Genomic DNA, 27,500 nt, shown 5'->3' on the forward strand with positions numbered 1-27,500 from the left:
TCAGCAATCAGGAAAAATGCTAAGTGGCTTCTAGCTGGTTCTTGTTATCATTGCTAGCTGGCCTTAAGGCATTGCTAGTTGGTCTCAGTTATCACTGCTAGCTTGTCCTGGTTAGCATTGCCAGCTTGTGCATGCTAGCTTGCATGATAAAGCTTCCTTAGAAAACATGAGCTTATTATAACAACAAATGGATTATGATGGTTATGATGTGTCCACAAACTTTTGACATAGTAATTCATAACTCCTTAGTTTCATGGATGACGTTTGACGAGTTGCCAAACAAGAGCCGTGATCTGGTTTGAGGTACGAAACCTTTCTCTGAGTGGTTTCTGGTGAATACAAACGTGTGAGATGTCACATCATCACGTGACTCACTGGGAAATTGTAGGCGCAGTTGCGGCGCACGAGGGCATACTTGTTCTCCAGCTCTAGAGGGTAAGGTTGGCTCTCGCAGTGTCCGTTCTCATGCTGCAGACCCAGACAACACAACTTCTTATAGAACTCCAGGAACCAAAGGTGCTGCTCGTCTGTGAAAGATGCTGTGTGGAAAAGATTGGAAGAAAGATATGATCAGATAAGTCTTTTCTCGTGTCTAATCAAACACACTTTGTCTGCATTTCAGCTTACAGTGTCTGGATTTAATACAGGGACCGTCAGCGCTCAGACGTAGCAAAAGTACTAATGTGGGGAAAGTTGCTGGTATTCAGAGTTGAGCTCAGCACTGTCTAGACTGCTGTAAATTTCAATTTCTGCACTGAATCATTCTTTATTATCAATAAAGATGTGCTATAATGTAATTATTAGTGTTACCTGTATCAGGTGTGTGTGCTGGTCTGTGTGCAGGTGTATGTGCAGATGTACATGCATGTGTGGGTTCTATGGTGTGGGTTCCGGTATGGTGTGAGTTCCAGTGTGAGTGTTGGTTCAGGGGTAGCTGCAGGTGTGTGTGCAAGTAGGGTGTGGGTTCTACGGTGTGGGTTCCAGTATTGGGTGGGTTCTGGTATGGTGTGGGTTCCGGTATGAGTGTAGGTGTGGTGCACACATAGCTGCGGGTGTAGGTGCAGGTGTAAGTCTGTGTGCAGGTGTGTGTGTACAGGTGTGACCGCAGACACAGGGTTTGGGTACATGTGAGTGTGTGCGTACATGTGTGTGTGTGCGTGTCCGTTTGTGCATGTGTTTGTGTGTGTGTGTGTGTGTGTGTTTGCACTTGTGTGTGCGTGTGTGCATGTGTGTGTGTTTGTGTGTGTGTGCATGTGTGTGTGTGTTTGCGTGTGTGTAGTCACTGACCTGACAGGCCATGACACAGTTTTCCGTACTGGAAGGACAGTGATGCCAGCGCAGCCTCGTCAGCTTTGAAGCACTTCTCACAGAACGTCTTCACCAGGGGGAATATAACACGTGTCCTGTCGTCTGTGGAGGAGAGGAAGTAGAGCGTTACTGCTTCTTCACACCTGCATCTCTAAAGAACTCTGAAGAAAGCAGCTTGCTAGAAATAGTTCGAGATTTCAATGATTCATGAGTCAGAAGATCAGAAGATGAGTCTAGTACATGGACGCAGACCAGCGATGAACCTGAACTAAATAAACTCCTGGTAATAAATGAAATTAAAGGATGAACTGAGCTGACCGTTGTCGAACATCTCCAGGAGGTTGATGATGGTGTCGAAGGCTGCCAGTCTCACGGTGCTGCCCTCATCACGTGCCAGCTCCACCAACTCCGGCAGCACCACAGCCTTCGTGTGTTCAGGTCTGGGACACGAACATGTAAACGTCACACTTTAAATGAAGGGTGTTTTCAATTAACATGGACAAAAGATCATTTGCTGAACCTCTGTTTGAACAGATCATCAGATTACTGATTAGCATTTGACCTGTGCTAGAGAAAGTGTATGCTAACATGCATAGACTCAGCTAGAATCTAAACCAGCTAGACTCAGCTAGCATCTAAACCCGCTAGGATCTAAACCAGCTAGACTCAGCTAGCATCTAAACCCGCTAGCATCTAAACCACCTTGGCTCAGCTAGCATCTAAACCAGCTAGACTCAGCTAGCATCTAAACCAGCTAGCATCTAAACCACCCTTGATTAACAATCGAGTTGCTTTAGTAAACTGTACACATATACGGTCTAAAGTATGTAGCATGAAATTTGCTTGAACTAGGAGACCCAATCCAGTTCCAGCATGGCAATCCCCATGAAGATCTGCTTTCCTTGTGATTGGCGTGGAAGCTCTCCTGCTATAAAACCTATTAAACACCTTTGGGATGAATTTTTCACACTGACTGCACCCCAGGGCCTCCTCACCTCACCTGCATCAGACCTGACTTTATTAACACACATCATTGTGGGTTAATGAATCTCCATAAAATTCCCATAAAATCTAGTGGAACACCTTCCCACAAGAGTGGAGCTTATTATAACAGCAAATCGAGACTGAATTTGGAATAGGGTGTTCAAAAAGAAACACACACCACAAACTTTTGGGCCGTAAAGTGTTCTGATATCACCAGCACTAGTTGGAAAAGGGAATACTGCATTAATGGTGCTTCTTACAGGTCTGAAATGCTCTGAAACCCCAATTTATATTATCTTTCGTATCATGTTTATCAAATCAGTTTTCAACTCTCTTCCTCTCTTGAATTATCTTTTTACCCAATTCCCCTGGCGATGTTCTCCAGCTGGCGACACATGCAGGAGCGCACCTCGTACTCCACGTCCTGACACAACGACCTGACCAGAGGCAGCAGGTCCTTCTTCACCCTGCACATGACAGCAGAACAACACAACGTCTCAGCGTCGTCTATGTTCACACCTGAATCCTGAAACCCCAGCTGGGTACATAAAACTGGGTACTGGGTAAATAAAAACACAATGCAATGATTTGCAAATCTTATAAATCCATATTCTGTTCATAATAGAACAATATATAAATAAATCTATATATGATTATATATATATATATATATATATATAATGTGTAAAAAGTGAAGAAATGTACCATTTTAAAAAAGAAATTGGAATTTGATGGCTGAGACACTTCTCAAAAAAGCTGTGACAACAAAAGTCTGGAAAAAGTAATGTAATTTACGGACTATAAGCCGCTACTTTTTCCCCCACGCTTTGAACCCTGCAGCTTAAACAATTTTTACATTTATGGCTAAAAATCTGAGCCCCATAAAATTAGACCAATGAAATTTTTTGAACAGGTTCAGGTGAACCAATGAAACTCTTTATATTAAATCAGATGCGCTCCCACTGAATCGGGCCGCACCACATCATAAATATGGATGATGTTCCTCTGACGTTTGACCTGCCGCTCACTCGGACTGTCTACAGGAAATGTGAATCATTCGTCACGCTGAAAACAACCGGCCATGAAAACACACTTCACCTGTGTTCTGAGCTGCACGGCATCGGGAGAAAAGATTCACCGATGGTGATTTTTAAACGCACGACGATGCCGAAAGATAAACTAGTGAAAGGAAAGAGAAATAGTTGTGAAAGGAAGGAGGAAGACAGTGAACAATGACTTTCTTGGTAGGCTACTGTTTAGATACAAGCCGTGTTACAGACACTGTCTTTCATTAAAGCCTGTGTAAAGTTCATTAGTTTCAGTGCGGCTTATAGACAGGTGCGGCTTATTCATGTTTAAAATAAACATCTTTGTAAAATTCAGTGGGTGCGGCTTATATTTGGGTGCGTTTAATAGTCCGGAAATTACGGTAAGTGTTATTAAAATGAAACAGTTAAATAAACTAAAGAAACTATCTTGTAGGAGTCAGAGCTTCATCAATCTGTGAAATACTGTGTCTACAAACTGTGGAACAATTTCATAATTTACTAAACATAATATCATCAAAAGTTAAAAAAAATCTGGAGAAATCTGTGCACAAGGGACAATCGTGAAAATCAATATTGGATGGTCATGATCTTCAGGCCCTCAGGCAGCACTGCATTTATAACAGACATGATTCTGTAATGGAAATCACTACATGGGCTCATGAACACCTCCAGAAATCATTGTCTGTAAACACAGTTTGCCATGTCATCCACAAATGCAGGTTTAATCTCTATCATGAAAAGAAGAAAGCAGGCATGAACATCATCCAGAAACTACACCATCCTCTCTAAGCTAAAGCTCATTTAAAATGTACTGAAGCAAAGTGGAAAACTGTTCTGTGGTCAGAACCAAAATTTTAATTTTTTTGGAAATCATGGGCACCACATCCTCCGGACTAAAGAGGAGAGGGACCATCCGGCTTGTTATCAGCGCTCAGTTCAAAAAGCTGCATCTCTGATGGTCATGCATTAGTGCCTGTGGAATGGGTAGCTTGCATTTTTGGAAAGGTTCCATCAAAACTGAACTGTATATAGAGGTTAAAGAGCAAGACAATGCTAACTGCATACTGCATCTATAACAAAAGCATGACTTCGGCTGATCTGATCTGCTGAAAAACATGTGGCACATCATGAAGTGAAAAATACAATAAAGAAAAATTCTGAACTGTCAAGCTAGAATTCTGTGCCAGACACATATGGGAGAACATTCCTCTCCCAGAACTTCAGCAACTGGTCTCCTCAGGTCCCAGGTGTATACAGACAGAAGACTTGATGTTACACAGCGGTAAATGTGGACCTTTTCCAACTTTTTAAAACATGCTGCAGCCATCAAAATCAAAATGACCTTAGATTTCCCTCAAAATAGGACATATTCTCAGTTGAAACATTCAATATGTTTTTGCTCTATTGTAAAGAGAATATGGAAGAGGTTTGTTTAACGAAAATAATTACATGTACATAAGTATCTCAAGCAAACGTCTTTCACGTTGTCATTATGGAGTTTTGTTTGTAGAATTTTAAGGAATAATAATGAATTCGATCCATTTTGGAATTAAAGGCTGTAACAATTTCCGGATGCACTGTAGATTTTTCACATTGCGACAACTTTTTTGTAATTATATGTACAGTACAGACCAAAAGTTTGGACACACCTTCTCATTCAAAGAGTTTTCTTTATTTTCATGACTATGAAAATTGTAGATTCACACTGAAGGCATCAAGGGCTATTTGACCAAGAAGGAGAGTGATGGGGTGCTGCTTCAGATGACCTGGCCTCCACAGTCACTGGACCTGAACCCAATCGAGATGGTTTAGGGGTGAGCTGGACCGCAGAGTGAAGGCAAAAGGGCCAACAAGTGCCAAGCATCTCTCGGGGAACTCCTTCAAGACTGTTGGAAGACCATTTCAGGTGACTACCTCTTGAAGCTCATCAAGAGAATGCCAAGAGTGTGCAAAGCAGTAATCAAAGCAAAAGGTGGCTACTTTGAAGAACCTACAATATGACATTTTTCAGTTGTTTCACACTTTTTTGTTATGTATATAATTCCATATATAATTCCACGTGTTCATTCATAGTTTTGATGCCTTCAGTGTGAATCTACAATTTTCATAGTCATGAAAATAAAGAAAACTCTTTGAATGAGAAGGTGTGTCCAAACTTTTGGTCTGTACTGTATATGTAGCTGTGTATGTATATAAATTGATAGAATTAACACTTTTTCATAATTCTTGTTAAAAGTATTCAGAAAACAGACAACAATCAATGCAAAGCTTCCCTTCTCAACCCTTTACATTTCACACAGGCAGGAGACTCACACTGATGACTCGAATTTGGCAGCCACCTTCCCCAGGATGCGACAGCTGGCCAGTCGGGACGCTACGGACTGCGAAAGCTGAGCTTTTGATACCAGTGGGCTCAGGATCTGCAAACATGATCACACAACACCAGCGTCACGTCTGAGAGGATCGCTTCAGTGTTCTACATTCAGCTACATGTGCGAGCGAGTTCTCGTTACCTCCTGTCTGATGGTTTCTTTTGGTAACGCATCAATCGCTGATAACAAAGTCTCGAGCCAAGCGCTGCTGACCACTGTGAGGAAAAGAACAAGCAGAAGAAGAAGAAGAAGAAGAAGAAAGATCAGTCTTTGCATGGCATTCAGGGGAAGGAACAGAACTAATGTCTTATTGGATCAACATATAAATAAATGCATTCGGTTGTCCCCAAAAATACTACTAGTTTTGTTCTCCAACAGAACTTTTACATTAAATTCAGCAGGAACTTACATCATGTGTCTATTCCCTGGATTTCATGTTTGGGTTGAAATTTAATGCCACAGAACTAAAGTTACTTTGTTCTCGGCACATTGTGTAAAATCAAAGACCTACTAAATGATTTCGACACTGACTTCTTTGGTTTGATAAGAAACAGTGAAATTCTTTTTTCTCATATCCCGGCTTGTTAGTAAACTAGGATAAGAGCACAGGGTCAACCCTGATACAGCCCCTCTGCAGAATAGAGGGTTAACCTTCCTCAAGGGCAAAACAGTGGCAGTTTGGTGGTGCTGGAATTTGAACCATTGACCTTCTGATCAGTAACCCAGAGCCTCAACCATTACACCTTGACACAAACGAACAACGTAATGGAATTTGGTTATGGACTGAAACAGCAGATGGTGGTTTGTAATAAAAACCATTAGGATTTCTTTGATGGTTTTGTGTTTTGGTAAGCATTCAGTTCCGATTCCTGGGGATATTAGCTTGTGAGGAAGTGGTAGCTCAGTGGTTAAGGCACTGGACCTTGGATTGGTAGGTTATGAGGTCAAATCCCAGCACCACCAAGCTAAGTGCAAGAGCAAGGTCCTTAACCTTCAACAGCTTGGCCGTAAGTTGTTTTGGATCGTGGCGTATGCCATAAATGTGAGGGCTTGGAGTTTGATCTGAAGCCGAACAAACTCCAGACAACACATGCTGTAGGATTGGACAACGAGGTGTCAATCAATCTGACTGAATAAAAAAAAAAGCCAAGTCACTTTTACTGAAAAACCATCCTTGGTCCACACCTAGAATGTAGAAACTAAAAGGTCACCTGACCCCTTGCCAGTAATATTTAATCCGATATAAGTGTCTGTGTTTGAGAAGCTCTTTGACCTGTGTCCCTGTGGTCTAAGTTGAGGAGGACGATCTGAAGGATGGAGTGAGTGTGAGTCTGGATGAGGACGATGTCGTCCTGCAGGACGGTGAGGAAAGAGCCTGCTGCAGCGAGCTGCATGTCCGCCCCGGCCACGTGCAGCACTTCCTGTGAAGGGAGCAGAGACACGGATCTGGCTGTGAACTTATGTTTAGACATGTCACCTTGGTTTATTGCTAGGAGACGCTGTGTATATGTGTGAGTGTGTGTGTGTGTGTGTGAGAGTGTGAGTGATATCATATGAGTGGATCATGTTCTGATTGTCGAGAAGAATGTAAGGCAGGTAGGATTTGTCTCTACCCTGACTTTTGGCACCACTCGTCTGAAGGTCTCAGCTGGGTTCTGACGCACCAGGTTTGGCAGGTTGACGATCACGCTGGCTCGCTGGACGTCCTGCCCGGAGCTGAACACAACCACAAACAACAACCAGTTTATACAAAATGCGGACTGTGTGTCACAAAAAAGTGGGAAAAAAAACATTTGCAACAATTAAAAATTGTTATATGTGTGGAAAAACTATTTAAAAAAAGTCATACAGTAGATTTAAAATTGTCACTTTCGAAGATCTAACTAGCTTCTACCACTTCTCTTTAAATGAATGCTTGTCAGACTCTAGTGAGGGGAAGATCGGATCATTTAAGTGACTTGATTCTTTGAATCTCGGTCATCAAAATGAACGAATCATTTTATGAATCATTTAGTCCATTTAGTTCCTTTGATCAGAAATAAAATACGTCTACATACACAAACGCACAGTTCCATTATTTATATATATACACATATAACTGCATAGTGTCTTACTGCATGGGGGTCACGTGACAAAAGAACAAACGATTTGGACCGAATGAGTGGAGAGATGAACTACTCAATTCTGTTTTCTGTACATAGTTTACTGAGATTTTATGATGCTTTTGCTCGTGCAGTAAAAAAATGAATGAATCACTCTTTGAGACGACTCGTTCTTATGAGTCCCATTAAAGAACGAATGAATCGTCGCCTCCCACGATCCCAAGGTCTTGTTTTGAGGCAAGCAACTGAACCTAGATCTAATCAATTTCCCCCAACAAAGTGTATCCTTGAAGCATAGAACTATTCTAGTGTAAGACTGGGAGAGGGAGAGGGAAAGTGGAATGGAGAACCAGGATCAGAAGCAGAGATCTAAAAATGTGTGTGCACCACAGTGTTTCCAAAAAGAAGTCTACAACAAGAAACAAAAGATGCTCCAGACCACCAGAGGGCAAACTGTCAATATTCAGATCTTCTTCTTCTGAATTCTGACTCTGAGATTCCTAGCCATACAGTATCTCACAAAAGTGAGTACACCCCTCTAAAATATATCCAAGGTTCATTTCTATAGTATTGTCCCTTGAGAAGATATTTTAAAATGGTTGCTGAAATCTGAGGGGTGTACTTACCTTTGTGAGATATTGTATGTAACTAGCATCTAAACCACCATTTATTAGCAATCGATTTGCTTTAGCAACCTGTGCACATACACTATAAAGTCTGTGGTTCTTCCGCAGTTCCTCAGTGGTTCCTCCCCAAACTGTTAGCACAAAGTTGGAGGCACACAATTGAGAAGGACATCTTTGGATGCTTTTGGTAGCCTGAAATGTTCCTTTCCCTTGAACTAGGCGACCCAGAACTGTGACAATTGTGATGAAAGCCAGGTTGAAAGGTGTGGAAAATCTCCTGCTATGAAGCTTCAACCCTACTGAACACCTTTGGGATGGATAAAGCTCCACAACATCTTCCCAGATCAATGAAGGTTATTATAACATCAAATGAAGACTAAATGTGGATTAAGATGTTCAGAAAGAAGCACATTTTGTGTACATTTTGGACTTGACATTTTGTGCTTCCTATGTTTCCTCACTGCTATTTCCTGCTAAGGCTTTTGTTGCCTTTGCCCCTGCAGGGTGTCCTGTGGTTTTCTTTGTTAGCAGAAGGTTATTTAATAACTAGGAATGAGACGTGCCAGTTGCCAGGTCTGTCAGAGAAGGGAGGCGGTAATGTGGTCATGGTGGGTAAACCTTCTCAATACTATCTAACTGTAATGGTACGGTTTCAGTTTATGGACTAGTGAACAGGGGGAGGAGGGACGGGGCAGAACCGCCGGCATCTAATAAGTGACTTAATTAAATATAAACACCAGGTGATTAGTGACCTGATCTTACTCTCACAGCATTTTTACACATATGGCATTTGGGTGGTCACCTTTATCCAAACAATAATCTCATTGATCCGATTGAGGGTTAAGAGCCATGCTCAAGGGCCCAACAGTTGCAGCTTAGTGGTGCTAGGATTTGAACTCATGACCTTTCGATCCAAAGTCAAACATTTCAACCTCTGAAGTAAAACTCCCAGTTTTTCTGCATATGGACAAGTCAGAAAGTAAAAAGAGACCCAAGATGGGTTTGTAATGAGGTTGGGTGAGAAAAGGAAGCAGAACCGATCCCATACTATCCCTGTATATTGTGCTATAAATCCCAGGGTTATAAAAACGCCCTTGTTTTATTTCACCCGATTGCTTATACTGACTTATGACTGATTATGAGTTTTCTCTGTGTGTAAAATCTGCAGTGTCAGAAATTTGTAAGTAAATGTTTAGGACAGAGGGGTTTAAACATAACTATAAACTCCTGTAGTATGATAGAACTTTGCTGTTATATGAATCAAACCTAGAGGTCGACTGATTTCAATACTGATTTTGGCCCATCAATCAGCACTGCTACTTCATGGCTGGAACTATCGGCAAAAATCCATACCGATAGTTTTTCCGGGTTGCATTACACAGTATGAGAGCGGCCTCTAGAGGTAAATCACTGACACCACATGCTATTTATTTGAAGTGTCTGTTTTATTATTTTCAGATGTAACTATTTTAGTTATTGGAGTGTAACTTTTTGTTTCAATTTGAATGCATATCTTTTATTTTCCTCAATATTTATTAGTATAATTAATATTTATTTCATTTAGCACACTTTCCTGATTCAGTACTGTTTTACATGGTGTTTTATGTTTGTTGGTTGTTTTTATCTAGTAACTGTTTTAAAAACTGTCGAATAATTAATTGGTTATCGCCAAGTACGATCCAACCTAGCTTTCGGAATCGCTAAAATCGGTCGACCTCGAATATAACCATCATCAAGATGCTCACAGTATCTTCTCATTACACCACCCTGATCTTTACAATCTCTAGTCAGCAGACCTACTGGACATGCAAACCTGCACCAGTCTAATCATGGGAACACTGTGTTTATTTAAATTGAGCTGTAAAAGATCTACATCATCTCTCCACAGCTCTAACAAGCATCTCTGTCTCCTATGTGTCATCTCACAGGTTTCCTGGCAGCCTGCTTTGAACCTCCAACTGACAGCCAGCAGTGGCAATTAAACTGTGGTGAGAACTAGTTTTCTGCCCGAGGGAGCCGAGGTGTGGAATGTCTATGGAACGAAATTAGCACAGGCGGATGCAGGCTATGTAGCTTAATAGGTTAAAGAGAACCATGGAGATCTGGCAAAAAATTGGGATTGTTTGCTTATAAATGAATATATATACACATACATACATACATATACATATATTAGTGCTAGGCAACGATTAATATTTTGAATCGCGATTAAACGTACGATTATATGCAAAATTCAATAACAAAATCAAAAGTAGTTTATAGCGCACCTTTATTTTAAATGTACTGCTAAATTAAAGAGAGTGCAATAATATTTGTTGTGCAAACACTTTAACGGCAGTATTTCTTTTACACAGTACCAACTAAATAAAATATTTTGTGTAAATCTCAACTTAAACAACTCAAATATTAAACTAAAGCTTATTGATACTACCAGGGCATTAATGTTTTATCCTGTTTGTTATAAAAAACAAATTACACAGAACCTTAAGCAACAACCATAACATTATAACTGCCAACTACTGAGTTAACATTGATCTGTTTGGGTTTTTTTTAACAGGTAGCAGCATAACCTGTCTATGTTCAGTATCAAATGTCCCTGTTAGAGTGAGGTGAAGTGGTCATGCACAAAAGACAAAGAAACAAAATAAAAAAAGGTTTACAGCTGGGATTTACTGTGCGGGTCTGTGAAGTCCATGTTTATGATGGGTTTCCTTTGGACAATCTCAGTTAAAAAAAGAACCAGAAAACACTTTCAGTGCAGTTTGTCAATTCCTCCAACTGAACACTTTCTACAGTGTGTATTGCATTTAAGTGATATTTCAGACTGGAAGAACTCCAGTGAGAAAATTCAACTTTGCAGTGGTTACAAATAACTTTGTTTCGGTACATTTCTCCAAGATTGTTTATCCGCCAGTTCAGAGATCAAACTGTCGCAGCAGTAGATAAGCTCATGTGTTTTGTTTCCAACAGCAAGTTTGACAAGCTGATTATAGAACACTGGGCTTTAACACGGCGCTCCAAGTGTGTGTCATGTAGGCTTTCGCTAATCTCTGCAGTGTAAACACACACTTTTTTTTTCATCCAGCTATTATTCAACGTGAAATTATAACTGAAACGTGAGACGAAAACTCTGTAAGTACATTCCGTTCAGTAATATACAGGTGCATGAAATCCGAGGCTGGTCAACTGCGAGCAGGTACAACATTACAACAGGTACACAGAGAGATACAACATTCTCTCAAACGAACGGTAACGAAGAAAAAAACCGAAGCCATCAGGGATTTGAACAGAGTTGCAGGACTACATGAAAGCAGCAAGGATAGCAGTACCATACAACATCCTGCATCACAATCATCTCAGTTCTCAGCATTTTACAGCACAGTAAGATTCTTTCCACGCATGTCCCAGCGATATTAGGAAGCTGGGGTCAGAGCACAGGGTCAGCCATGATACATCACCCCTGGAGCCCAAAGAGTTAAGGGCCTTACAACAGTGGCAGCGAAACTGACAAAACAGAGATGCACTTTTAGAGAGATTAGATACAAAGATCTGGACTAGAGCTCTTTAGCAAATAAAGAAACACAAAAGCTCTTTTTCACTGTCTGATGGCAAAATCTGAGAAATTTAGGAAAAGCTACTTCAAATAAGACATCAGACTTCTCAATGCGAGCATGCCCATCTCTACTAAAGATCCCATAAGTCTTCATTCTGCATCTGCACACTGCATTCGTATAATCACTGCTACTGTTTTTAGTCTGTTAGACCTCATTTCATTTTCACTTTATCCTCATCGTTATATATTTTCTCATACCTTCTCTTATTTCTTTCTTTTTCTTATATTATATTTTACAGTGGAGGGCCATGCATTTGGTACCTGGACCTTGAGTGAGGACGTACCCGACTTAATCCACCTCTTAATACCACCACATCACGTCTCAATTATAAAAACCATCAATACAAAAACGTAATATAACAACACGTGGCATTACAGAGAGAGAGACATTTCACATCTGGAGGTGAAAACCATTTTACTAAAGCAAGAAACCCAGTTAAGACTTCAAACCTCTACACTACAACCACAACTGTGCACCTACAACATCTGGAGCAGTTCAGGATTAATATTTGTTTAATAACATGACAAAAACATCAAAATGTAAATAAAATACAACTTACTCACCAGAGCTGCAGACGCATAATGTGCAGCGCCCCCCAGAGGCTGTAATCCAGTGGTAGCGCTCGTATTCACTGGTCTGGAACTGGAGAACAAACCCTTTCCCGCACTGAGACACGCTAGCTAGCTTCAGGGTTTACTGACCTCCTCACCATGTCTAGCTTTTCTTCAAAATATATTTTTAAGTGTACGAGACCAAATCATTTTATCTTCCTCCGTAGGTATAATTATACACATGTTTGCCAGTCAAACTCGGCTGTAACAGTTTCCCTCTGACCAACCAATCAGAGGACGGAAAAATGCTGACACTATTCTGGGCCAGCGAGCTGCTCTGTGGGGCGAATATAAAATCTGATTGGTTAAAGAAACAGAGCTGTTTCTTAAGAAGACGATGGTAAAAAGTCCAGCAGTACTGACTCTGAAGGCTCTGGGCAGATTAGATTCACATGGCAGCACATAGAGGCTGATATCTGATTGGACAAAAAATCTACCATCCACATACACGTACTGAAGCAGTGCAGCCGAGAGAAACACTACGAAATGAAGAGAATAAACTGTTGGAATAAATTAATACAATTTCATGGAACAAATATTAGAATTTAGGTTGTAAATGTAGGTCAGTGCTTCTGATAGAGTTTAGACCAGCAGAGAAGGATTTACTGGTCCTGACTGAACACCACTGATATTTTATAAACCCTTTTACATAATGCACAATTTCTGATTTCTGAATGAAATCGGGTTTCCCTTTCACTGCAAGTTGTATTCTGCGTATAACTGTGTCTGAATCTCGAAGACGATTTGAGTTATGTTTTCGTCACACGTTATGAATGCATAGTGGTTTGTTCCTGTTTAAAGTACTTTCTGACCCATTGTGCTACATTAGAAACTAAACCGTCAAACTATCCCCCCAGAACAGAGACAAAATCAAGAAAAAACAATAATATTTCCAGAATGCAAATACTATCATATAACAATATAGGAAACTTTTAGAAGTATGTGGTTCTCAAACTGTTCCCACAGAGTTGGAGGCACACAGCTGTAGAGGACATCTCTAGATTCAGGAGCATGTATTGATCCCTTCACTTGACTCCACAAACACTCCAAAATCTAGTGGAACATCTTCCCAGAAGAGTGGAGGCTCTTATAACAGTGAAACGAGGACTAAATGTATCACCGTGTCTAAATGTTCTGGGTTAACGGCTATCTGCTAAAAGTATAATTAAATCTTGTAATCAGATCACAGCCTTCTAACTTTAATCAGCCGAAATCCTCCACCGGATAGAGATGGATGGTGACTGAAGCTGGAGCTGTGAGTCTCGGTGTCAGTGACCCGCAGGAATAAAGAACATTTTCTTTTAGAAGTCTGACCATCATCTAGAGATGAGAGGAGAGCAGCAGATAGGTTACTGAGCTAAAGACTTAAATGAAAGGTTGCTAGCTGGATTATACATGAGGCAGATACACGAGTGACGACCTCGGCGTTAGACCCACTTGTTCTGATTACGTCTGTACAACAGTGCGTGCTGGAGAACCAGAACCACACATACAGTATAACACCAACCTTATCATCTAAAAAAAGCGATCTATAATTACATTCAGGACATGTGTTGATGTGAAAGCCATTTGCTGTCAAAAAAGTCAAACTAAAATAAAACTAAAATAAATACTAATATAAATTAACTCAAATAAAAATGTACAAAAATCCTCATTTACTGTTTCTTTTCAGATAAGAAATAAATGAAATAATAATAATAAAATACTTAAATACTTAAATGTATACAATTATTTAATTCTGTTAAACTCAAAGTTCAGCAGAATATTTTATTTTTTATATTTAATATTTTATAGAATACATTAAAATATACATTAAACAAAGATTAAAAAGAGTGGAAGAAGAAGAAGAAGAAGAAGAAGAAGAAGAAGAAGAAGAAGAAGAAGAAGAAGAATTCAAAAAGGCACTCGATTTTTACATTTATTTATTTACAGTTTTTTTATATTTATTTATATTTATTTAAATGTGTTTACATTACAGCTTTTAACTCCTGTATTTTCCACGTATATTTTCGGACGTCCTCATGGTTCAGGTTTGTTTTGAGCTGCTGAGGTTTGAATTATTGGACTTACAGTAAATTCGAACAAGAACTCAGTAGTAAATGTAATGACAGATATTTTTCATAGCCGTGGAGGTCAGTGCTCTGAGGAACGATGTAAGGGTAAGATCTGGGGAAATGTGGATTAACACACTCCTGATGGTGATGATGATGACGATGATGATGATGATGATGATGATGAACAGAGACAATAAAAACAGAGTGATGCAGCTCACACTGGTGTTCATAACCCTGTATGGTGTAATCTACAGCCTGGTGTGTGTGTGTGTGTGTGTGTGTGTGTGTGTGTGTGTGTGTGTGTGTGTGTGTGTGTGTGTTTACCTGAGGAGGTAGACCGCTCGCTCGATATCATTCAGATCTTCATCTACAGTTAACTTCTCAATCTCCTCTGCCGTCTGGAATGACCCACAGAAATAACACACACACACACACACACACACACACACACACACACACACACACACACACACACACACACACACACACACATAATGGTTTGAGATTGGAAATAGATTTGAAAAATAATTTTTGTAACACAACACATTTTATTTTGGAACATGCATTTAAACTGGGCATGTCCTATATACACACATACACTGATCACATTCATAACATCAGAACATTGTGAGTGGTGAAGTGAAGAACACTGATGATCTCTTCATCATGGCACCTGTTAGTGGGTGGATTTATTCATTAGTGAACATTTTGTCCTCAAAGTTGAGGTTAGAAGCAGGAAAAATGGGCGAGCGTAAGGATTTAAGGGAGTTTGACTAATTGTGACGTCTAGACGACTGGGTCAGAGCGTCTCCAACACTGCAGCTCTTGTGGGATGTTCCTGGTCTGCAGTGGTCAGTATCTATCAAAAGTGCTCCAAGGAGGGAACAGTGGTGAACCGGCGACAGGGTCGTGGGGGACGAGGCTCAGCGAAAGCTGGCCTGTGTGGTTCCGATCCAACAGACGAGCTCCTGTAGCTCAAACTTCTGAAGAAGTTCATGCTGTTAATGTTCAATGGATCAGAACTGTTTTAGCAGCAAAAGGAAACCAACACAATATTAGACAGGTGGTAATAATGTTATGTATATCAGATATATGGCAATATCAGTTTATTACTCCAGGTTTCAGTATCAGTACTGATATCAGATGATTCTCCAGATTTCAGTTTCAGTACTGATATCAGATGATTCTCCAGATTTCAGTATCAGTACTGATATCAGATGATTCTCCAGGTTTCAGTATCAGTACTGATATCAGATGATTCTCCAGATTTCAGTTTCAGTACTGATATCAGATGATTCTCCAGGTTTCAGTATCAGTACTGATATCAGATGATTTTCCAGATTTCAGTATCAGTACTGATATCAGTTTATTACTCCAGATTTCAGTATCAGTACTGATATCAGATGATTCTCCAGGTTTCAGTATCAGTACTGATATCAGATGATTCTCCAGATTTCAGTATCAGTACTGATATTAGATGATTCTCCAGGTTTCAGTATCAGTACTGATATCAGATGATTCTCCAGATTTCAGTTTCAGTACTGATATCAGATGATTCTCCAGGTTTCAGTATCAGTACTGATATCAGATGATGATCCAGATTTCAGTATCAGTACTGATATCAGTTTATGACTCCAGATTTCAGTATCAGTACTGATATCAGATGATTCTCCAGGTTTCAGTATCAGTACTGATATCAGTTTATTACTCCAGGTTTCAGTATCAGTCCTGATATCAGATGATTCTCCAGGTTCCAGTATCAGTACTGATATCAGATGATTCTCCAGATTTCAGTATCGGTACTGATATCAGATGATTCTCCAGGTTTTAGTATCAGTACTGATATCATCTGATTCTCCAGATTTCAGTATCAGTACTAATATCAGTTTATTACTCCAGATTTCAGTATCAGTACTGATATCAGATGATTCTCCAGGTTTCAGTATCAGTACTGATATCAGATGATTCTCCAGATTTCAGTATCAGTACTGATATCAGATGATTCTCCAGGTTTTAGTATCAGTACTGATATCATCTGATTCTCCAGATTTCAGTATCAGTACTGATATAAGTTTATTACTCCAGATTTCAGTATCAGTACTGATATCAGATGATTCTCCAGGTTTCAGTATCAGTACTGATATCAGTTTATTACTCCAGATTTTAGTATCGGTACTGATATCAGATGATTCTCCAGGTTTCAGTATCAGTACTGATATCAGATGATTCTCCAGGTTTCAGTATCGGTACTGATATCAGTTTATTACTCCAGATTTCAGTATCAGTACTGATATCAGATGATTCTCCAGATTTCAGTATCAGTACTGATATCAGTTTATTACTCCAGATTTCAGTATCAGTACTGATATCAAATGATTCTCCAGGTTTCAGTATCAGTACTGATATCAGATGATTCTCCAGGTTTCAGTATCAGTACTGATATCAGATGATTCTCCAGATTTCAGTATCAGTACTGATATCAGATGATTCTCCAGGTTTCAGTATCAGTACTGATATCAGATGATTCTCCAGATTTCAGTATCAGTACTGATATCAGATGATTCTCCAGGTTTTAGTATCAGTACTGATATCATCTGATTCTCCAGATTTCAGTATCAGTACTGATATCAGTTTATTACTCCAGATTTCAGTATCAGTACTGATATCAGATGATTCTCCAGGTTTCAGTATCAGTACTGATATCAGTTTATTACTCCAGATTTTAGTATCGGTACTGATATCAGATGATTCTCCAGGTTTCAGTATCAGTACTGATATCAGATGATTCTCCAGGTTTCAGTATCGGTACTGATATCAGTTTATTACTCCAGATTTCAGTATCAGTACTGATATCAGATGATTCTCCAGATTTCAGTATCAGTACTAATATCAGATGATTCTCCAGATTTCAGTATCAGTACTGATATCAGATGATTCTCCAGGTTTCAGTATCGGTACTGATATCAGTTTATTACTCCAGATTTCAGTATCAGTACTGATATCAGATGATTCTCCAGATTTCAGTATCAGTACTAATATCAGATGATTCTCCAGATTTCAGTATCAGTACTGATATCAGATGATTCTCCAGGTTTCAGTATCGGTACTGATATCAGTTTATTACTCCAGATTTCAGTATCAGTACTGATATCAGATGATTCTCCAGGTTTCAGTATCAGTACTGATATCAGATGATTCTCCAGGTTTCAGTATCGGTACTGATATCAGTTTATTACTCCAGATTTCAGTATCAGTACTGATATCAGATGATTCTCCAGATTTCAGTATCAGTACTGATATCAGATGATTCTCCAGATTTCAGTATCAGTACTAATATCAGATGATTCTCCAGGTTTCAGTATCGGTACTGATATCAGTTTATTACTCCAGATTTCAGTATCAGTACTGATATCAGATGATTCTCCAGGTTTCAGAATCAGTACAAGAAGTGTGGTATCATGCCATCTCTGGTATAAATAATACCCAGAAGTCCAGGTGGTGGATTTACTGCTCTTCCAGATGACTCAGCCGAATATGTGAGGGGGATTTTCATGCGAGGATGGTGAGGATGTGAGGATGCGAAACACGATGGACTGCGGGGGAAGAAAGAAAGAGAGAGATATAGAGAGAGAAAAAGAGAGAGAGAAAGGAGTGCGTGGGCCGGCGAGCCGCGGGGGCGGAGAGTCTATTACTCCAGGGCTTCTCTCATTAGCTGAGGCACTTCGGTCATGGAACCTCCTTCCCAAAAAAGGGATGCTCAGACAACCCCTGCACCTCCTTCCTTCTCCTCCTCCTCTCCGTCATCATCGTTCTTCTCCTCCCTCATTTGCATACGTATTACGAATTCCTCCTCGCGCAGTTCCGTCACGGGGCTATCTCATAAACGCCCGGGAGCCGGCGCGAGGTCTGAGAGGACGTCTGAGGTTCTGGGTTCGACCTGAAAGCTGGAGGGATGTGAGGAGGAGCGGCAGCGGTGATGCGCAAAGCTGTCAGAAAGTGCGTCACGCGGTGAAGCCGTGTGGGCAACCCCCATGCCATCCTGACTCTCCAGAACATGCAGTCATCACATCACATCACATCACACACACACACACACACACACACACACACACACACACGTATCTCCTGTGCTAGACAAGCATGAATAAAGTACATGATGATGTTTATATATATATATATATATATATATATATATATATATATATATATATATATAAGGAGAACATGGAGGAATACCTTCAGACTCCTGCGAATGGGTCTCTCAATAAACGACAGGTCCTGCAGGTCATCTATCTGTCCAAACACCCCGGACTGGCTCAGGGTCATCTTGCTCATGAACATCTGCTCTGTTTTTAACGTCTCCTTCTTCCTTTCTCACACCTTGGGCATCTTCTCCGAGCTCCTCCAGTCGAAAAGATAAATTCTTTCCCTCCCACGGCCGAAAATACAAACTCCTTCAGGTTAAACAGAAACTTTCACACACATGACTGGAAAAAAAAAGACTTATTATTGCATTCTCGCTCATATCTCAAGCCTGGAACAGGAATTCCTTCAGAAGGAAGAGCAGATGATCGGTGAACTTCGGATGATGATGATGATGATGATAGGAGGTTGCGTTTCCATTGCACCAGGCGGAGAATCCTCATGGAAAGGTTCTGATGTTCAGATCTGGCCCATCCTCTCATTTCTAGGTGTGAACTCTAGATGATGGACTGATAGATGGATCACCTCCTGGTGATAACTAGTTATCTCACCTAGATAGATAGCAGTTACACATAGAAACTGCACGAGCACCGAAGCGAACACGTCACGCGGCGGCCGCAAAAAAAGAAAAAAAACGCCCGAATAGTATTGACGTGAGTCTGATCTGGTGTCTAATCTGGTGTCTGATCTGGTGTCCTCCCACGTCCTGAAGAAAGACGGCGGAATCCGCGGTTTGCTGTTTCTTCCTTTATTATTGTTATTATTATTTTTTTTTTTCCCCCAGCGTCGATAATCTCCGAACATGAGCACGCGCGCGGCGGCGGCAGCCCACTCGCTTCAAACGCACTGCACCAACTGAAGCCGTCTCCATGGAGACCGCATGCCACAGGAGCGCGCGGGCGCGCGCGTGCGGAGCGGAGCGGGTCGGGTCGGTGCGGCTCTCACGCGTCACACGGGCCGGCCGCGGCGTCCTCGCGCTCGCCTTCCGTCACCGCGACGGCGTCATCGCCCGGTCGGCGCGCGCTCGTGCGTGTTTGCCGGTGCGGGTGCTCGTGTCACTGGAACGCCAAACACAGGCGCGCGAGCGCGCGCGCGCACACACTTTTTTTCTCGCACAAACACACACAAGTCAAAACACAAACGAAGGCGTCTTGTTAATCCTTATAAGGAAAAGTGGGCGTGTCTTCAAGGCCACGCACAGGGAAAAAAACAGAGATGCCCCAGTGTGGGCGTGTCAATCACAACGCCATATAAGGAAGTCACTAAATGACCATATATGGTAAAAGGAAGCAGCTTTGATGAAGTATCTAAAAGTAGAGTGCATTATTATTTTAGATTTCTTTCTTTTATTCATTTTTAAAACAATTTGAATGAAACTGATTAAATAAATTAAATAAATTGAAAAAGTGTGTGTGTGTGTGTGTGTGTGTGTGTGTGTGTGTGTGTGTGTGTGTGTGTGTGTGTGTTTAATATTTAATTTTCTAAATGAATGTTACACCTAAATGTTCTACTTATTTCAGCATATTTTAACATTTCTTTCCTTCTTTATTTATTCACTCCTTCAATATGTGGAAATGTCAGGATTTTCTAGATCAATTCTAGAAGCGGTACGTAACGTGCTAATGAATTCACACTGCTAGCACACAACGCGCTACAAATCGTATTTCCGGGACGGAGTGAGCAGTCTGTTTTTTTTTTTTTTATACCACTGCAATTATTGTGTTTATTCTCAAGTTTAATAATATTTTCTACATTTGCTGAAAGTGCGAGACTGAGACAAAATATATTTTTAACGTTTCCGGGGAAACTCAGACTGTAAATATGTTCCGCACGTAAAAAAGATTGCATTCGGCATCCCTGTTCTGAAAAAGCCACGATTTTTAAGTTCCACCCACCACTCCACATCACCCAGGTACTGAGTATGATGGAACTGTGGGTCTGTGAAAAAGTATTGACACCCCCTGTCTCCACAGCATGTATGAAAAGGGGACATTCATCTCATCTTTCATAAAAAAATCTAAAACTGTATAGAATATTACAATAAAATAAAAAACATTATATATATAAATATATAATGTATGATATTAAATAATAGAGCATATAAATATACATATAAATAAAATATTTAGAAAAGTACACAAAACTTAACCTACAAATATAAAAACAATTTTATTCTCCTCAATTTAACACCACTGGCTGGTGCTGAGGATTTTCTCCACATAAACAGATTACAGATCAATGAAGATAGATTTTTCCTTGGATTTGGAAATATTCATTCATTCATTCATTCATTCATTCATTCATTTTCTCCCGCTTATCCGTAATCAGGGTCGTGGGGGCAGCAGTCTAAGCAGACCCCCGCCTTCGACTGCTGCCCAATCCTCACAGCACCGTCCCTTACGATCCCTCCTGCAGGTGGTGAGCCCACGGGAAGGCGGCCCCACGTCACTCCGACGTCACGGACCTTGATATTTCCCTCGTAAGGGACCCCCGGAGCATAGAGGGTTAAGGGCCTTGCTCAAGGGCCCAAGAGTGGCAGCTTGGCGATACCAGGGCTTGAACCCCAGACCTTCTGATCGGCAACCCAGCGCCTTAACCGCTGGAGCCACCACTCCCCCAATTTGGAAATATAAAAAAGATTAAAAAAAAATAAAAATGGCAGCAATAATAATGAAATTATAATGAATGAAGATTTGGTGCCACCCAAATGAAGATTGGTTCATGTAGAGTATGGTTCCTCTCAAGGTTTCAGGGAGTGCTTCCATGCCATTGATACCGGGTTAAAGCGATAGGGACTGCCTCCTGACATCTATTTTTCCTGTAAAGCCTCTTTGGGACAGTATTTAATGTAAAAAGTGCTGTGGCTTCGGATTGAATTTGAAAGCTACAGTAGTTACAGTCAGTAAATAACTTGCTTATGTGTAGAGAATTTGATGAGTCTGAAGACACTCTGAAGTTATTTATAGTCGTCTCTGAAAGTCTCGTGTGTTCAGCAGGGTCCGATGGCATGTTGTGAACCAGGCTGAGGTTTGGGGGGCTCCTGACTTGATCCCCTGCTCCTGACTGGAACCCCTCCAGCCAGAACACCTGAGTCATCATTCTGTGTGTCACTGAATCCCTGACACAAATATTCCACAACCATCATGTCCACAGGTCCATGGTGCAGAAGACAGAGACGAGGCGGATCACACGGCACACTTTTACAGAAAACCTGCAGCCCAGAATGGCAGGTGGAGTTCAACCAGGTAGGACATTCTCCCAGCATGCTCTGCTTTACTTCCATACACAACACTGTGTCAAACCGTCGGTAATTTTCTGTAATTCACCTGCTCAATACGAACTCAGAATCCAGCTTCAGTGTGTGTGTGTGTGTGATTTGCTGTATCCAGACCGACCCGCAAAATGTGCGCCACCTATCAGTAATAGGACACACTACCGCCACTGCGTGTATTTCCATCGCGCTATCATCCATTATTTACACTTGTAACATCAAAAGTCCAGGTTTCACTTGAACACCGTTCGTATTTCATAAACCTTTTCTTATAGATAAAACACCGTCCCTGCTGAAATACATAAACATTTCAAATAAATCATTTAAACAACCCCAAAAAAAGAGAATATTATATCATTTACATAGGTGTGTGTGCAGTTAGTCAGTATTTTGCTTTGCTTTGATGTTTATTGATACTTAATTATTTTGTCAATTTCTTTATATAAATGACAGAATATTATATGATAGACAGCACTGTCAGGTTCATGATCCACCAATTCTCCCAACAGGTGCTGATGATCATCAATTTCATCTGTAGGTTGAAACCCAGTCATTAAGTGTAAACAGAAACAGGAGGAGCTGTAGGAGCTTCAGTCTGGGAAAGAAACCAACAAACTCTGCTAGTAAGGTGAGGTTTGTGCCACAGGTCCTACACCATGGCAAGACTGAGCACAGCAACATGACTCAAAGTAGTTCTACTGCATCAGCAAGGTCTCTCCCAGGCAAAGATCTCAAAGCAGACTGGGCTTTCAAAATGTTTTAATGCTCTTCAAGCTATTTTGAGGAAGCAGAGAGAAACTTGCGATATTAAGGACGCAGTGGGCCGCCAAGGAAACGTCATGTAGAGGCTGAAAGACACATCGTTTTTAGTTTTCAGTGCAATCAGCAAAGACCTGGAGAAAACTAGGTGGACCTATCTACTGTCTGGAGAAGTCTGTTGAGTAATGGTGTTCAGAGAAGGATTGCAATCAAAAAGCCAAAGCTCAATAAAAGAAATAGAAGAAAAAGAAATAGAAGAGGAAGAAGAAGAAGAAGAAGAAGAAGGCAATGATGATGATGAAAATGATGATGACAATGATAGGGATGAAGATGATGATGATAATGATGATGTTAATAATGATGGTAACAATAGCTAAGATGTTGATGATGATGATGATGATGGTGATGGTGATGAAGATGATGTATGTATAATCACACTAATACTTTTGCATCCTCTTGTCACTGTAATTGCAGCAGGACAGAAGATCTCCTCCAGTGATTGATAGAGAGGATGAGCTCAACCAGCATCAGTGAGCAAGAGTGTGTGACATGGAGAACTCTTCATGGCCTCCAAGTCATCTCCCTCACGCCTGCTGAGTACCTAGAATAAAAAAAATACCTTTGATTATATCCTTCATCAAACTCCAATGTGACCTCTGACCTGTGATTGACAGGACTGAGGACCAGCTGCTGTCGGCTGTGTGTGGTGGAGACGTGAGGAAAGTCAGGAATATTCTTGATGGTGAGAAATCTCAGAGGGATCTCCTGAGGGCAGACGCAGATGGCTGGACCGTGATCCACGAGGCGAGTTATTATGGACAAGCGGAGTGTCTGAAGCTGCTGCTTACAGGTCAGGATGAGTTCAGCAAGTCAAATAAAAACATCATCACGTTTCATCACGTCTTTTTTTGCTCTTCACTTTTCCAGCTGTTCCTGACATGATTAACTCTCAAACCCGTAAACACCAGACTCCTCTGATCCTCGCTGTGTCCCGGGAGCATTTCCTTTGTGTGGAGTATCTTCTAGAGAAAGGGGGAGATCCCAAAATTCCCACTGTAACCAATGAGACGCCTCTGTATGAAGGTGATTTTAATCATGATATTTTACAGTATTTTTATATTTATTTACATTTTTTTTATTCAGATAAATAGAATTATTCTTGTTCTTTTTGTTGTCAAATTGTTTTAAAGAATATTTCAAGTATATTACAGTACAGTAATACTGAATACTGTAGAATACTGAAGACATCCAAACTATGAAAGAAACATGTATGAAATGATGTTTCTTCAAAGTAGCCACCTTTAGCTTTGATGAGCACCTGCAATGGTTTTCAAACAATCTTCTGCAGTTCCCAGAGGTGTTGAGTGCATGTTTGCTGCTCTTCCTTCATTCTTCATTACAACTCATGGTAGACCATCTCACCTGGATTTAGGTAGGGTGATTGTAGAGGCCAGGTGATCTGATACATCACTCCATCACTCTCCATCTTGACTGAAGGAATCTTACGGAACCTACAGGTGTGTTTTGGGTCATTGTCTTGTAGGAAAACCACTGATGGTCCCAATTGTTGACCTCAATTTTGACTAAATCACTTTTAGGTGTCACCAGCTAAGCACCTCCACACCTTCAAATCTCCCCCTTCATGCTACAGTGGAAAGCACACATCAAGAAAATAGCTTTTTACCCTCTGTAAGTCTAACAAATCTTAAATCTGGACTTTTCTGACCAAAAACAGTGTTTCACTGATCTTTGAATAGATCATTGTGATTCTTGGCCCAAACAAGTCTCATCTGCTTGTTGTTCTTCTGAAGTAATGGTTTCTTTGATCAAATCTGACCATAAAGGTCTGACTCACACAGTCTCCTCTGAACAGTGCATGTTAAAATACAGTATGTAGGCAAATTGAACAAAAAGTGTTTATGGAATTTAGTGTTTGTTAGGCTGATAGTTCTTGAGAGAAGAAGTGACCATCTGTGAGCAACAGTATGGTTTCATGCCAAGAAACAGCACCACAGATGCCTTATTTGCTTTGAGAATGTTGATGGAGAAGTATAGAGAAGGTCAGAAGGAGTTGCATTGTGTGTTTGTGGATTTAGAGAAAGCGTACGACAGGGTGCCGAGAGAGGAGTTGTGGTATTGTATGGAAGTCTGGTGTGTCAGAGAAGTATGTGAGGGTGGTGCAGGACATGTATGAGGACAGTGTGACAGCAGTGAAGTGTGCAGTAGGAACGACAGACTGGTTCAAGGTGGAGGTTGGACTGCATCAAGGAAGGGCTCTGAGCCATTTTTGGAGTTGGAGACAAAGCAAGGGAAGCGAGATTGAAATGGTTTGGACATGTTCAGAGGAGGGACATAGTGTATATCAGTAGGAGAATGCTGAGGATGGAGCCACCAGGAAGAAGGAAAAGAGGAAGGCCAAGAAGGAGGTTTATGGATGTGGTTATTGAAGACATGCAGGTAGTTGGGTTGAAAGAGGCAGATGTAGACAACAGGGGGTTATGGAGACAGATGATCCACTGTGGCGACCCCTAATGGGAGAAGCTGAAATAAGATGAAAAAGAAGAAGAAGGAGTTACGCTGGTAATTCTAATAAATGTATCTTCTGCAGCAGAGGTAGCTCCTGGTCTTTTTTCCTTGGCCAGTCCTGATGAGAGCCTGTTTTGTCATAGTGTTTGATGGTTTTGAAATCTGTACTTGGAGATCCATTTAAAGTTCTTGAGATGTTCTTTTTTTGCCTTGCTATGTGTCGTGCTATAATATGGATTTGTACATAAGTTGTAGTCTAAATGCCAACATTGTTGTAGTAGCACTAATAATGCTATTGACTCTATACTCACACTTTTCTCTGCACAAGACAAGTGATGGTTTAAAGCACATTAAGGAGCCAAGAACACTCAAAAATGAACTCTTGGTAAGACTCTCCTATGACCTAAAACCCAATCCAGTTGATGACCTCGTGAATCTGATGAGTTTCCAGAGCTGCATCAAAGCTACATGGAGGTACTTTGGACAATCTGAAACATAAAATATTTTCTGGGTTCTTTAACTCGTTTCTGTTTACTACAGAATTCCAGACATGTTCTTTCACAGTTTGATTCTTCAATATTAATGTACAATGTAATAGAAATTAAGAAAACTGATGAAAACGTGTATTTTTGTTTCCGTGCTCAGCGTGTGCTACACATAACGTTCGCATGGTCCATCTCCTGCTGAGACATGGAGCAGATGTCAATCAGAGATGTTTCGATGGATGGACAGCTCTGCACGAGTCAGTGTCTCAGGATGCTTTGGAGATCTGTGAGCTGTTAATGGAACATGGAGCTAAGATCTTCTCACGGAACATCTACGGAGTCACTCCGCTGTTCCTTGCTGCTCAGTGTGGACACCTGGAGCTTCTTCACTTCCTTATCCACAGCGGTCAGTTCTTTACTCTGAAAACCAACAACACCTGAGCAGTCCTGGATTCTGATTGGACAAAAGGCTTTGCATTATGGTTTCTATGTTAACAGAATCAGTTGTTGATTATTTTACTGTAACAGCGCTGTGTTGTGCTGTGTTGAGTTGTGTTGTGTTGTGTTGTGTTGTGTTGTGTTGTGTTGTGTTGTGTACTGGGGCAGGTGCTGATGTAAACACCGAGGCGCAAGATGGGGCCACGGCGTTGTACGAGGCCTGCAGGAATCATCACACACATGCTGTGGAGCTTCTTCTGTCTCATGGTGCTGATGCTAACAGACCAGGAAAGGACGGACTTTTACCTCTTCACATGGCAGCAAGACACGGGAACCATGGGTATACCACCAACACTAATACCAACACCAACACAAACAGAAATAAACACAAACAAAAATACAAACAAAAACAAATAGAAACAATCAAACACAAACAGACACACACAAAAAATCAAACACAAACAAACAGACACTCAAACAACAAAACACAAATAAAAACAAACAGAAACTCAAATAAACAGAAACAAACAGAAACACAAACAAACAGAAAAAAAACTGAAACAGAGACAGAAAGACTTTATCAGAGGAGGTGTTGTGTACAGATGTGCAGGTTGGTGATGGAGCTGATTGTGATTCTCAGGTGAACTGAATAATCCCAGATGTTTGGTTGATTATATGACACATCAACATCAGCATTAGAAGTTATTAGCGATGGTGTGTGATGGAGTGAACTGGAATATAATGGAAATCAGTACTGTTTCATATTAACATTCTTCTGCCTCTTTTTCAGGATCATCTCCAAACTCCTCCCGATCACGGAAGCGAGTGAACTCCGATGCAGCGGCATCAGCCCCTTGCATCTCTCAGCCGAGAGCGATGAGGACCACGCCTTGGAGCTCCTAATCCATGCTGGCTTTGATGTAAACTTCCTGCTTTCTCGGGCTCGTTCCTGCCTGTATGAAGACCGTCGCGTGTCGGTGCTGTACTTTGCTGTACATAACAGGAACCTAGAGGCTACCAGGATGCTCCTGGAGGCTGGTGCTGATCCAAACCTGGACCCATTCAATGTCTTGTTGCTAGCTGTGAGGCAGGGTGATG

General features: G+C 40.9%; 2 protein-coding genes across 5 annotated transcripts in view; one reads left to right on the forward strand and one right to left on the reverse strand.

The window, feature by feature from the left end:
• The window catches only part of ppp4r4 (protein phosphatase 4, regulatory subunit 4), a 36,262-nt gene extending 16,194 nt beyond the window's left edge, over positions 1-20,068 (reverse strand). For 3 of the 4 annotated variants that reach the window (XM_083562611.1, XM_083562610.1, XM_083562609.1), the window contains exons 1-10: positions 18,957-20,042; positions 15,045-15,118; positions 7,327-7,429; positions 6,987-7,134; positions 5,855-5,928; positions 5,655-5,761; positions 2,652-2,759; positions 1,627-1,748; positions 1,288-1,410; positions 376-539 (exon numbers count right to left, since the gene is read on the reverse strand). In XM_083562611.1, the coding sequence (XP_083418737.1) occupies positions 376-539; positions 1,288-1,410; positions 1,627-1,748; positions 2,652-2,759; positions 5,655-5,761; positions 5,855-5,928; positions 6,987-7,134; positions 7,327-7,429; positions 15,045-15,118; positions 18,957-19,061 (1,128 nt within the window). In that variant the 5' untranslated portion in view covers positions 19,062-20,042. Of the gene's footprint in view, positions 1-375; positions 540-1,287; positions 1,411-1,626; positions 1,749-2,651; positions 2,760-5,654; positions 5,762-5,854; positions 5,929-6,986; positions 7,135-7,326; positions 7,430-15,044; positions 15,119-18,956 lie in introns of all 4 variants that reach the window. The other variant, XM_083562612.1, reaches the window with a different exon arrangement.
• A 3,381-nt stretch (positions 20,069-23,449) lies between these two features.
• The window catches only part of LOC310738467 (ankyrin repeat and SOCS box protein 2-like), an 18,843-nt gene continuing 14,792 nt past the window's right edge, over positions 23,450-27,500 (forward strand). Inside the window, exons 1-6 of the mRNA XM_083563444.1 lie at positions 23,450-23,550; positions 23,628-23,803; positions 23,881-24,036; positions 26,125-26,370; positions 26,571-26,742; positions 27,193-27,500. The exon at positions 27,193-27,500 is cut by the window's right edge and continues 230 nt beyond it. Coding sequence (XP_083419570.1) covers positions 23,465-23,550; positions 23,628-23,803; positions 23,881-24,036; positions 26,125-26,370; positions 26,571-26,742; positions 27,193-27,500 — 1,144 coding nt within the window. The 5' untranslated portion in view covers positions 23,450-23,464. The remainder of the gene's footprint in view (positions 23,551-23,627; positions 23,804-23,880; positions 24,037-26,124; positions 26,371-26,570; positions 26,743-27,192) is intronic.

This window comes from Silurus aristotelis (genome assembly GCF_946808225.1).
Source record: "Silurus aristotelis genome assembly, chromosome: 15".
Classification (NCBI taxonomy): domain Eukaryota; kingdom Metazoa; phylum Chordata; class Actinopteri; order Siluriformes; family Siluridae; genus Silurus; species Silurus aristotelis.